The sequence below is a fragment of the Hippocampus zosterae genome, chromosome 8 (assembly GCF_025434085.1).
Source record: "Hippocampus zosterae strain Florida chromosome 8, ASM2543408v3, whole genome shotgun sequence".
Taxonomy (NCBI): domain Eukaryota; kingdom Metazoa; phylum Chordata; class Actinopteri; order Syngnathiformes; family Syngnathidae; genus Hippocampus; species Hippocampus zosterae.
Window position 1 is genome coordinate 10,845,630 of NC_067458.1, and position 13,163 is coordinate 10,858,792.

At 42.6% G+C, this 13,163-nt stretch overlaps 1 protein-coding gene across 2 annotated transcripts; it reads right to left on the minus strand.

Moving 5' to 3' along the window:
* Nucleotides 1–332: 332 nt before the first annotated feature.
* LOC127606305 (WD repeat-containing protein 47-like) lies at nt 333–12,800 on the minus strand. 2 transcript variants are annotated; one of them, XM_052074529.1, is made up of 16 exons: nt 12,779–12,800; nt 11,273–11,464; nt 11,124–11,207; nt 10,415–10,499; nt 9,508–9,816; nt 8,775–9,214; nt 8,577–8,670; nt 6,525–6,697; nt 5,232–5,462; nt 4,963–5,035; nt 4,726–4,883; nt 4,411–4,580; nt 4,167–4,337; nt 3,224–3,355; nt 2,228–2,446; nt 333–2,129 (listed from the first exon to the last, which is right to left on the minus strand). In XM_052074529.1, exons 2-16 carry the CDS (start codon nt 11,428–11,430, stop codon nt 1,987–1,989), a joined length of 2,640 nt encoding a protein of 879 aa, XP_051930489.1. In that variant the 5' UTR covers nt 11,431–11,464; nt 12,779–12,800; the 3' UTR covers nt 333–1,986. The 2 variants fall into 2 exon arrangements, with proteins under 2 accessions (XP_051930489.1, XP_051930488.1); XM_052074528.1 differs by lacking the exon at nt 12,779–12,800 and having other exon boundaries at nt 11,273–12,710.
* Nucleotides 12,801–13,163: the final 363 nt, after the last annotated feature.

Sequence of the window (13,163 nt, forward strand, 5' to 3'; positions counted from 1 at the left end):
TGTGAACCGCAAAGAACACACTTTGTCGTTTCCATACGTAAGGAAGAGAGCCTTAGTCGTGGTCCAAAGGGTTCAATCAAGGCCTTACAATGAAAAGGCCAAATTCAGGTGATTCCATTGATACTTTACCATTATACCAGGAGGCTTTCTCACAATAATTCACTCTAATTGAGTCCAAAAAATAACTAGAAGAAAAAAGGTGTACTTTTGGATGAGTTGAAAAGGCTTCGCTTCATCATGAAGTTGGACAAAAAAGACAGGCGGGAGGTCCTCACATGCAATATTGTAATCACAAATTTTTCGCCTTAGAGAAACATTGATTTAATGCCCCGTTAATTCTCATGACATTGATTTATTTCAGCCCATTGAACTCAAATGGCTCTTTGGCAGGTAAAACAGCACAACAAAAGATCCCACTGTTGACCAATAATGACGAGATGTGTGGCACAAACATCGCTGACGACAACACGCGCCGATTAAAAGTATTTCAACATACAAACACAAACGACTCATAGTGTAAGGTAAGCTGAGGTTGGAATGGTTGAAGTGAGACATTGTGCAAATCAAGTGAGGGAGTTTGGAACAGTTGTTGACACATCTGTCAATCAAACCAACAGCTTTCTGCATAGTAGCTAAGTCGAGTCACTATAGTTATATTTCCCAGTGCACAATCTCTTAATTTAAAGTGACTGAATTGAAAAACAAAAACAAAACACATTTTTGTTGGGTTATACCGCCCCAGTTTGACCACAGACAGGGTATGTGGTGGAAAATGGCTGCAGGGTTGGACTGAGATGTCACAGAATGCATGCTAACCATTCTTTGAAAGACTGCTACTTGAAGCTTATTCAGCATTCCACATGACATTATCACCCCAAAAGGGCACGGCTTTTGATCAGTCAATAAACTCTCATCACAATATTTCTTATTTCAATATCACCTCATCTTACAAGAAAGATCAATTGTGCTAATCTTTGACTCAGTATCAAATGTGTTGGGAATTCAAAGACACCTGTAAAGACCAGTCAACTGTCCTAACGGTGCAATCCGTGAATTCCATTTGTGTGCAACCAGACGCATGTGACACATCGACAAATTGATGCGTTCAACAAGTAAATGGCTAGCTCCTTTTCACATTGTGCAATGTGATCATGTTACCCACTTTTCATTCAGTTCATACTTCCAAGAACACAGACATAAAATGTGCAGAGTGAGCAACATTACAAAAATGTGCATATGTCAAGATCCATTCAGTGTATGGCAAAGCTAGATAAACCTGCATACATGCATCAATCACTTCGTATTCCAACGCAAAATCTTTTAGTTGGTTAAAAAAAAGAATGATTAAAAAGGCACATAATGTAATAAAATTTTCATCACAGCATTCGAATCTATTAATATCAATCTTTTGTAATTTGTCAATGAAGTTTCGTAAGCCAACATGAATAGGACAACACTTTTCTACTGCAGGATGGTGTTAAATATGCATTTTAAATATTTTGAAGTCATTGTTTACTTGACGTTCTATTAAGGTTTTGTAATAGGTTTACTCCCATTTGCGGTTCTTTTGGCAAAACTCAATTCACCATGACAACCTCAAATACAATCTCCGGATTTAAAGTGCAAGTTACAATCCAATCGTCTGATTATTTTTGTGCACGCAAGCACAGCATAAAACTACACTATTTCAAGGCGGTGTGTGCTCAACAAATTGTACATTTCGTGATGGTACAACACTTCCAAGTTGCTGCTGAAAGTATTTGCTCTCTTCTATACCCAAACAAAATATCTTTTGACGTCAATGACAGCCTGATTTGATGAGCATAAAACAAACCAGGTTTTCTACGCTGAATGAACCAACAGCATAGACACCTTAAGACACAGAAATACAAAAAAAATAAAATTTTTTGGTGATCTCACACTGGGATATACTTCATGCCCGATTGAGTGCTCGCGACTTATTATGCCCACAGTTTCCCGACTCTCTCAGGGGTTGGGAGCCCAGAGGACGACAGTCCGATCAGCGGAGGAAGAGAGGAAGGTTCGGTCTTTGGGATGCCATCGACACTGGATCACCTTGTCCGCGTGTTCTCCTGCCAACGTCTGTGGCACTGCTTTTGTTAGGTCACCTGCATTCAAAGACAAGGAATGAAGCGATGTCAGTAGCTCGAAGTTTTATAGTTAGCATAACATGAGTCGCCGCAGCAACATAATTATTGGCTGCTACCTTGCAGGTCACTGATGATGATTTTGTTGTCGTAGGAACCTGTGAGAAGATGATGGGCTCCAGGTGAGAAGCGTACTGAACGAATGTCACTGCTGTGGGGGCGGTACGTCTGCACAATGCGGCCTCCTCTGATGTCATAGAGCATGCAGGTGCTGTCCTCCTGGCCAGTGGCGAGCAGGCGACCGCTGGGATCCACTGCCACCGAAATAACGGCACTTCCTGCGCAAAACAAAATTCTGCATGGGTTTTCTTCGGGTACTCCGGTTTCATCCCACATTTCCAAAAACATGACTGGCAGGCTGATTGGACAATCTAAAATTTACTCACACTCACACCTGGGGACAATTTAGAGTCTAAATTGTTCCCAGGTGTGAGTGTGAACATGGATGGTTGTTTATCTGTGTGTGCCCTGCGATTGGCTGGCAACCGGTTCAGGGTGTCCCCCGCCTACTGCCCGAAGACGGCTGGAATAGGCTCCAGCACCCCCCGCGAACCTTGTGAGGATCGGAAAATGGATGGGTAGGACATTTGCTCTTCGTCAGTGAACTTGTGACATCAATCCATCGTTTGCCGCAACTCATTATGTGTCCCTCCAAAACAATTACATTCTCGAAGCTGAAAAAAGCGGAACCTCCGAAGTTGGATGTCCACCGGCATTTTACGGCTAAAAGATGCCTCTCAAGTCATTCAAATAATTGGAGTTCCAACCATTGCAGTGACAATAGCAAATCTAATGCGACTTCAGCATAGTGAGCATCTAAATAATGAATTCTGAATCTCCACAACACATTTTACAACATGATCTTGGTCTCTGATACAATTTAACCACATAGTTAGTAATTCAGTACACACGGTTCTGTATGTAGGGAAAACTTAATAATGTCACAATAATAAGTAACAATACTGTAAACGAGCTGGAAAAGAACGGAATGTACACTGAACGGATGCACTTTGGCCTCTGTTTCACATGACAATGAATGAATGCGACGGACTTACCTGAGCCATGCAGGGTGGTACCCACAACACGCACACAACTTGGAACCCGCAGGTCCCAGAAGCGGACTGTCTTGTCCTGGGATCCAGAAGTGATCATCCACCCTCCCCATGTGTATAGAGTCAAAACGTGACCTGTTGAGAAGCACAGGTGAGCCCATGAATAAACTATACCGGTCTATACAACACCGACTGAATCTTAGCTGTGTCCTTTCTGGGTCGAGTTGGTATGCTTTCACAGTTCCCCCATTTGATTCTGTGTATTCTGACCTTTTTCCAACGGTGAAAAAAAATTATGCACGTCCTGTAATCCTTTCGTGGTTATCTCGCTGCACTTTCTCAATTTATATTATTTGCTTGCTCCAAATTTACACACCTATCTATCTATCTATCTATCTATCTATCTATCTATCTATCTATCTATCTATCTATCTATCTATCTATCTATCTATCTATCTATCTATCTATCTATCTATCTATCTATCTATCTATCTATCTATCTATCTATCTATCTATCTATCTATCTATCTATCTATCTATCTATCTATCTATCTATCTATCTATCTATCTATCTATCTATCTATCTATCTATCTATCTACATCAGTGTGTCACAAAAAGGGTTTGAACCATCAAATCATTTTTGAATCAAACAAATCGCTCCACTATATATATATCGAGCTACGTAGCAAATCGTCTTTTAGCGGAGAGATATGTCATTGAAGGAGATGGCACATTAACAGTGCTGACAAGTTCATTCAAATGGACGTAAAATGACAACCAAAAAGTCACTGCAGCATCCCCTCTTGAACTGAGGCGTACCATATCGAATCGAATCAGGTTTACTATTTCAAACTAAACTGAAGTCCTTGTTTGCTTATAGACCCGTACTAAATGTTGAACCAGTCTTCCAAAAAAATCCACGCCAGAGCAAAAATATTTAGATACCAGTGTGCCCACTCAAGGCATGAAGGCCCTGTCCTCTCTGGCAGTCGGTGGTGTAGATGTTGCAGTCTCCAGCTCCAGCACTAATCAAGATGGACCCTCTGCTCTCGGGCCCCTCCATGAAGGCCAAGTCCCTAATGGTTCCGTCATGCATGCTGAACTCCAGATCAGGACCTGAATGACATCATGAGACCACCTCAGTATCGAGTCTTGATCCTGCCTGACCCAACACCTAATAATCGTGCACCTGTCGCATTGCAGCTGTCAGCATTGAAAGGCAGAACCTTGACATATTTGTCATTGGAGCCGGTGGCCAGCAGCTGTCCACAGTGGCTCCATGCGACACAGTAGATGGAACCTTTGTGGTGTTTATTCCTTCTGAAGCGTACCAATGGCTGCCTAACGGCATCCAAGGTGCTAAACATGCAGGGAAAAATTGCAAATTAGAAACTGTACAAACACTTTATCTAAATGCATGCGTTGAACTGTGCCCTCTGACCACCATCCATTTTGTAATTTAACAAAACCTGACAACATGTTGATGGGTAGGAGGAGTCCAGACCTGTTTTTTTCGGTGTCAGGGTAGGCGCAAACACGGAGAGTTTTCGAGTTGGAACCAACAGCATAAAGCGATCCAGACGGATGGAAGGCCACGGATCGTACCGCCTGTGTGTCTTCAAGCTGGCTCACTTTGAAAAACTGGGTTTTGGCCTTTCCTTCCTATAAAGAAAGTCAGAGAAAAATAACCCCCTTGCCGAAATGTCTTTCTTTGTAACTGATTTTGTTTTGTTGATAGTACATGCTGGGTTGTGCAACGTGTCACATGGCTGCTGGAATCATCTTGCCCTGGGCCTCCAACCCTCTCAGCAGCACTGCAGTCACAATGCATGAGTACAAAGAGACAAAAACATCCCTTTTAAATGGCCATGATTTAATTTGCAGACTAAGTGCTCAGAGGAAGTCACACATAAGTTCATGCGTACCGTCCTAAATGCATGTGGCCTCCTATTAGAACTTTAATCCCATCGACCTGATGTATTAATTCTGGAACAAACCACTATTCATTACCTTACAGGAAATGGTGACTCGCTGATGTGTTGCAGGCAATGGCTCCCTGGCCTTTGGGAGGGAATGCTGCTTACACTACCAGGCTTTGCTCTTTGCACCACCCCCGGGTCTTCTTGGGTGTTAGATGTACTACCGTCATCTGCCATACCATTACAATGCTGGCCCAGAGGGGTCACCTCATCTCCGTGGTGGTCAATGCTAATGTTCATCTCCTCCAGTTTCTGAATGGATCTGGACAGAAGACACTGTGAGTCCATTTAGAGAAATAATACTTTCCACCCATGTCACTCACGCTTCAAAAACGTCCAAAACGATTCATATGAAGCCACAATGACATGGTGTACTCCAATCATACTGTCCGTGAACCACAATGCCGGGTGACATAATGTGAGTCATGCTGATGTGACTTTGATCGACATACTGGGAATATATATATATATATATATATATATATATATATATATATATATATATATATATATATATATATATATTAAATCGACTGTAAGTGTATAGATTAACGGTTAGTAAATTATCTAATTTATTATGCAAGTCATTATGACTCTGTATGAACAAAAAATCGTTTCGACAAACGACTTCATCAAATGTCGGTACTGTAGTGCTAAATAATGAGTGACACCCCAAGCAGCAAAGCATAGCCACTAGGGGGCAGCATAAATGCATTTTTGGCAACGCTCTTCTCACTTGTGTCCAAACAGAGGTTCCGGACGTGCAAAAAGTCCTGTAAAGTTCATTGGCCATGCAAACAGATAGAAGCTATTCTTTAAACATGGATTAAAAAGGACTATTTCACGTAACAATGTAAAGCATCGCCAACTGCAATATGTATTTTAGTGCTGGTTAATGTCATTTTGGGTCCTGCACCTGAGCACGTAAACACCGGCGCCCATTGTGAATTTAAGAAATACAAACTAATGATAGAATATATGGTCGTTCATGATTTAGTCAATTGTTTTATTTTATCTTTAGTTTCCATTGCCGTTTCATAAAGTCAAAATATATTTCTCTGAATATTTTTCTATGATATATACAATTTCACCATGAGGAAAATGAAATTCTAAAATAGTCTCTGGCTGCATTCCTATAATTTCCCCATTATATTTTTATTGTTTAATGAAACTGTTGGTTTAGGTCCCTGGGACTAACCTGCCAAAAATTGCTCCTCAAAACTGCAAAATTTAAGTCATTGATGAGCAAAATGCTCCTCAAAGGAAACAATTACCGGTATTTAGAGGTTGCAGATCAAGATATAGATTTAGACCCGTTCCTTACCGAGTGAGGAAGGTCTCAGTGAGGTTATTTTGGGTTCCATTGATTGGTTTCACACCACCTTCAAGCAACATCTGCTGGTAAAGCTGTCTCTGCTGTTGCTTGTGTTCCAGATGTTGCTGCACACGCAGACGCTGCCTGTAGTACTCCTGCATGTGCTCTGTGGAATCAGGACGCTGAACAAACAAACCAAGAGCAAAACATGGTGATAAATATCTCGTCTGTATAAGCAGGAGCACCGATTAAAGAGGCGCAATGTGTTGCTGCTGTTTGATTGCCATTTTGCAATTGCCGCTCAATTTGGTATTCTGTGTATTGAAACGCAGGCAATTTTCTTTAGGTACTCTCATGTCCTCCTACATTACAGGAACATGCAGGCTTGGTTACAGGGATTGAAATCTCAAACTTGTTCTTCTATAAGTGACCCGCAATTAGCTGGAAGCCAGTCCAGGGTGTTCCCCCCTCTCGCTACCAGGAATCGGCTTAGCTGCGACCCTGCTGTGCACAATTGTTATAGAAAATGGGGGAATGGATGCAAATGTGTCAATCAATTATCATCACGAACAGGAGCACACACCTACACCCATTTACTGTATATTATAGACAAACTCTCCACTGCCACGTCTCCCCTTCTCAAGGCCTAATGCTACATCATCCATGCCATAAAAAAGTTTTCAGGGAACTCATCATAGCTCGTCTGCACTCTTGTCCCTTCAACTCTGTTACCGCCACTTTTTATCCACACACACACACACACACACACACACACACACACACACACACACACACACACACACACACACACACACACACACACTGGATCCAATATGAAAACACGTTGCTCCATTAGCTGGAACCTCGGATGCATAAAGATGAGTGATGTCGGAGTCACTGGCCCATCTTGGGTGCGACAGCAAATCAAATCAGATTATCAGCCACTTCTTCCCATGACCTCCGCTACTTTCACGCAGCGGTGCCACCAGGTCACAAGAGTCTCTGGACATTTGCGGCAGGGCAGTTAGGAGGGATTTATGAGCGGTGGCAGTATGGAGATGAGGTGGTTCAAGGGTTCAGGGGGAATCGATTCGAAATCTCTTACGCTCCTGTTACTCTTAGTCATAATTCCCATGACAAGACATTGCCTCAGACAACTTTTGTTATTTGTTTTTACACTCTTGATTCATTGAAGCAATTCAACCTGAGCAGCCAAAGGTGAGCACTTAAACTACCACCTGCGATGCTTTTGTTATCCCCTTTCAACAGACATCACATACACATAACCTAACTAGAAGGTAATTATGTAAACTTCTCACCAACAGCATGATCTGCATACTGTTCTGGCAAGAAATTAATGAAAATATCCAAATGTGGCCCCGAATTGTTTGCAGTATTCCTTGATCTGATCTTTACGTCCCATAAATATCATCAAAGCAGTATTTAGTGTGACCAAGCAGATCTCTTCAAGTGCCAGCACATGCCAGCATCATGACATGATGCTATGTTGTTCCAACATTTTATGGACTGCTCCTTGACCAAGATGTTTATTATTTTTTTTTTTAGAGCACACCAAGCCCGTTTATTGTGCCGATACATTCCAGACCCACCCGCATTAAGTGAAAATCTGTACTAACTGTGATTATTCATATTGCTGTTCTGATGAAAGCATGTCAAAGACTGTTTTAAATTGGGATGAAAATCAATAACATGCCTCCCTTGAATAATTGGCTGAGGCAGGTCAATGTAGTCAAAAAGATAAGTTAGCTCATTGTTTCCTCTCTAACCTAACTTTTGAGTTCATTTTTCAAACTTTCAGATTTATTAATTTTTTTAGGCCAGTTAGAATCGATCCAGTCCAAGATGCTACCTTGCCTGCAAGCGAACAAATGGACAGAAACAAATATTAAAAGATGGTATAAATCGGTTGGGGTGAAAAGAGTCATTTATGTTGGAACAACTTTAAACTATAAATTGTAGACATTTACATTTATCTATAACCTCTGCAAACAACAAGACATATGACTGCAGTTTCTTGTCGGCCTTTGCCCTTCTTGTTACCTCAGCTGTTTCTGTGCATGCTGTCCCACCGTCCCTCCCAGGAGTCAGAGGGGTGCGCGTGGTCTTGGGACCTTCCAAACCCCGTGGGTACTTTCTACATTCAGAAAAAAAAGCCACGGGCCAATTAATATCACTTCAAACAAGAGGTTCAATGTTCAATCCGTTATGCTGTAGTCAAGAAGCTGTTCCGATATTTACTTCTCAGGGGAATCATCCAGTTGATGAAGATTACTCTCCACCAGGCTTCGACTGAGTGACGATTTGATGTTGACCTCCGTGCCTCTCTTGTCCTGGGAAGCCAAGCCGTGTGACAGTCCGTCCAGAGCCGGGTTCAGGGATCTGGACATGTAGGTGTCGGCTGAGTGCGGCCTCTGACGGAAAGGTGAAGCCGGGCATGGGGAGAGGCGGTTGATGAGAGGGGTAAGAAGGTCGGCGTAACCGGCCTTGCTGGGCTTGACCAGACGGTCAACATGGATGCTGAGGGTCTTCTGTTGGAAGGCGCATGAAAATGCACCGGGGGAAAGGTTCTGCAGCCAGGAGAGCAGCGACAGATCGAGTTCATCGCAACCGTTCCCGCAGAGCAAGTCTACGCCGAGTAACACCTCGCCCTCTGTTATTGCCTCTCCAGTTGCTTTGCTCTACAAAATATAAAAGTAAAGGTGTTGGACCGATTCAATAGATTTGCTCGTACAAATGAGAACAACTAATATTGAGGTGTGCAATAAGCATCCATTCTCACTTCATTTGTTCATTCATTTATGAATTACAAATACATCGAGCAATGCCGGAAATAGTGGCAGGCGGAACAATTAAATTCTCTTCCATAAAATGAAGCCATTGCCATTCATACCACAGAATAAGCCATAGTTTCCTTGCACGCCCTATTGAAAAGAAAATAACAGACACTGTTCTAAAAAACGTGTCGCCCCACCTGGCAGAATTCGACACAGCACTCATAAAGTATCCCTTTGATGAGCAGCTGGAAGAGGCGGTTCCCACTCGCTCGGAAGCCCGCCTCGCTCAGCTTCCTGTCCGCCGGAATGAACTCGGCGACCATCGCGCAAGCCTCCTCGAAACAGTGGACGCGCGCCGTACTCGGGTTCCATTCCTTGAACTCAGCATGGTGGGTGAGGCGAGGCAGCGTGAGGAGGAGACACAGTTTGCTGTAGTCCTCCTTAGACGGGCAGAACGCCTCCAAGTTGTGCAGGCACTTGACAGCTTCCTGCATGGTGAGCTCCAGCTGCACATGGCAGATGATTATTAACAGTGAGCATGGACTGTAGCTGTCAGTATTATGGCATATTCAGTGAATATAATAATTCAGCCATCCTGGCCTGAGGGAGGTTTACTTTCTCAAAAACTATCTCAACGGGTTTTCTAATTTCCATTCGTGATACCAAGGAGGTAGTAAGCCTCTCAAGATAACTTCTACTTTATCGGTGGTGATTTGATCTCTGTGAATGCTGCTGCAGAGGTTAAATATCAAAACTGTCTTTTTTTTAATGGTAGACAACAGTACTGTAAAGTGGTGATTAGCATACCAAAGCAATTGTTAGTTACTGAGCAAATTAAAGCGAACTAATTAGATTCTTATGAGTTTTGAGGAAATACTTAATTTCAACATCTTTGTTAACCTCGCTTTGATATTCCATTAAAAAAAAAAAAACATTATTGTGTCCTAACATTGCTTTCATAAAGCAAATTGACTGGTGAGGCAATACTTTGGGATTTGCAAAAAGGTTTGAACTAACTGTGTTGTTCAGTTTTTTGTTTCTTAGCAACAGTGTGAATTTTCATGCCAAAAAACAAATATTATGTGCTAGAAATGAAAAACGTACATTTTGGGGATCTTTAGCTGCAGACATGGCATTATTTACATACAGAGCCTCAAGAAATTTCTGCTTCAGAATTATATAGCGGAATCTGAAAGAAAAAACAAAATGGTGTTGATATTTTCACAAATCATTCATTCATGTCTGTGACATGCTTCCGTCAAAATATCCCAAGAACCAAGAATTATCGGATTCTTTTCACAATACATTTATACCCTTTCTGAAATATCTCCTAACTTTTATGCCACCTTTCCTTAATGTTTGTTGGATTACGTCATAAGGTCAAAGGTCAAAGGTTCATCCTGGCTACTTTGCGAGCTACAGTCAAAACGAGACATCGGCAATCACACTTGAAGTCACTGCTCACTTCATCAAACAATTGCCAAATTAGATTTGACATTGTAATGTGCAGATACCACCCTGCTCCAAATTTGTCAACAATTTAGCAGAACCTAATGTTGATGATACTGTCAACTGTATGCTAAACTGTGCATCCCACACCGCAGCTGTTGCTAGAAAGTGGCAGAGAAACTCAGTAAGGTGGCAGCATTATGTAAATTGGAAAACTGATAACAGCTTACAGACGCATTTAAAAAATAGGCAGGTTACAAAAGAGTTACTTGATAAAATGTCTTCATGGAATTCAATTCATTCAATCGTAAATATGTGACCATGACAGGAACTTGACTTCTGGTTGATGTTTAGATGGTTTTACCTTTTCTTGTCAAACTTGTCCAACCCTTCTAAAGGCTGAATGAACTGCATCACCTCTTCCCACTGACCATCCAGAATGAGTTGCCTATCAGTGAGGAGTGAATGAGTCTTTTTGTTGAAGTTCTTATAAGATGTGTGATGTGATTGCACCTGAGGAAGAGCATGTCATCGGAGTAGAGACCGTTGATGATACCGCTCTCCTTCTCCAACGCCAACATGCTAATGTGCAGCTTCCTGGCGCTGAGGAAGTCGAGGACCAGTTTGACCACTTCTGCCTCTTTGATGTTGATTGTCTCCTCTGCTGTCATGGTGACCCCGATTCAAGTGGCAGTTTACCAGCCACTTAAATCCCGACGCATTTGGAGACAAGTGACAAATCAATCTATTTATTACAGGTACGACTTGTAGAGAAACTGTAAAAATCCACGACATGATATCAGCAGCCTCATGCCTGTCTTCAAATTATGCGATTCAAGACAAAACATAAAATGTACAGGCTTCTGTGTGTGTATCCATTGTGAACCAACATTTCCTGAGCATCATTATCTTTATGAAGGGAATATGATGTTTCAAAATAGCTCTTCTGTTGGATGTCATTATTGTACCTAATGTTGTGACTATAGTTACAGTATAAAACAGCACAGAAGGAATCCGTTTTGCAACAACAGTTTTGGCAAGTCATCAATCAATTCATTATGTCATTAATTAAATCAATGCACCTCTTGGTGTGATTCCCAGTTATTGTAACGGGTATTTGGTTTGTGCTTCACACTAGCGATACATAAATAAAGGGGGGAAAATAGAAATATGATGCTTATGTACGTTAAACAATTCGTGCTGCTACTGAAAGGCCCAAACACTGGTCATGTTTTTTTCTCTCGCTTTTTCACTTCAGCAATCATCACTGCAAGTTGTATTCGGTCTGCTGTAACACCAGGGCGGTCGTTATCTAAGATTCCGACATCTGCAATCTCAGTGACGCGTTTAATACATCATGTGCATCTCTGCTGGCATGCCAACGGTTACTCAGTGCAACGTTATACGCGTTTATTAAAAACAAATCGAGATTCTTCACGCTGCATGCATGGGCTGCACTATTTATTGATAGTAGCCGAAAGTGCGTTTGTGGTGGGTCGGCACCGCCCAGTCCTTCCACAATCAAACACGCACGCAGGGAACAACACGACCCCACGCCATTCATTCCAACGCTCCACACATGATGTCGCGTCGAATCTCTACCGCATCCTGACCTGTCACAGAGTGCGCCAACGACGCGCCAAACCAAACAGCCTCCACCAAAGTGCGGTCAATAAATTCCGGCTTGCTAGTAGAGCTCTCCTCCTGCCTTATTTGTGGAGCGCAGGTCGCGTTGCCATGCAGACGCACGCAGCCGCAAACGGCCAATCTGGTGCGCCATTGACGCAGCGTCGTCGCACCTTCTTTGGGCAAGGTTGAGGAATACCGACAACTTCTCACCTGCAAGGGACGTGGGCACATCTGTTTGTGTGCAGTGCATCTATCTATCTATTGTCATCGATCTACGATCGATCATAGATAGATCGATCTAGCGATCGATCGATCGTGTGTTTTCCACACGCTGGTCACAGGTTCGGCTGATGAATGACCGCCCTGCGTACCAATTAGTCGTTCAACTACCTGGTTTTAGAACGGCTCCCACAAAGGAACTCCTCTTCCAGTTGAATGAGACCTTATGGAGAGATATGACAGAACATTGTTGTTAATGTCAACAAGACAACAATGCGATTTTCACGCTGACTGTTTTGCCCAAGGGTGCCACGGCGGTCGACTGGGTTAGCACGTCCACTTCACAGTGCAGAGGTGCAAGGTTTGATTCCAGCTTCGGACTTGAGGTGTGGAGTTTGGATGTTTTCCCCATGCCTTTCTCCGGGCACTGTGACTTACTCACAAAGTACAAAAACATGCATGGCGGGCTAATGAAACACTCTAAATTGTCCCTAGGTGTAATTGTGAGAGTGAATGTTTGTCTATGTTGGCCCTGCAAATGGCTGGCAACCAGCTT

What these genes read in the sequence shown, in the direction of transcription:
- LOC127606305 (XM_052074529.1), bottom strand. Translation starts at nt 11,430, where the DNA reads ATGACAGCAGAGGAGACAATCAACATCAAAGAGGCAGAAGTGGTCAAA. An exon ending in CTGGATGATTCCCCTGAGAA is followed by an intron (nt 8,671 to 8,774) that starts GTAAATATCGGA and finishes TTCTGAATGTAG; the next exon opens with AAAGTACCCACGGGGTTTGG. An exon ending in ACTGAGACCTTCCTCACTCG is followed by an intron (nt 5,463 to 6,524) that starts GTAAGGAACGGG and finishes TCTTCTGTCCAG; the next exon opens with ATCCATTCAGAAACTGGAGG.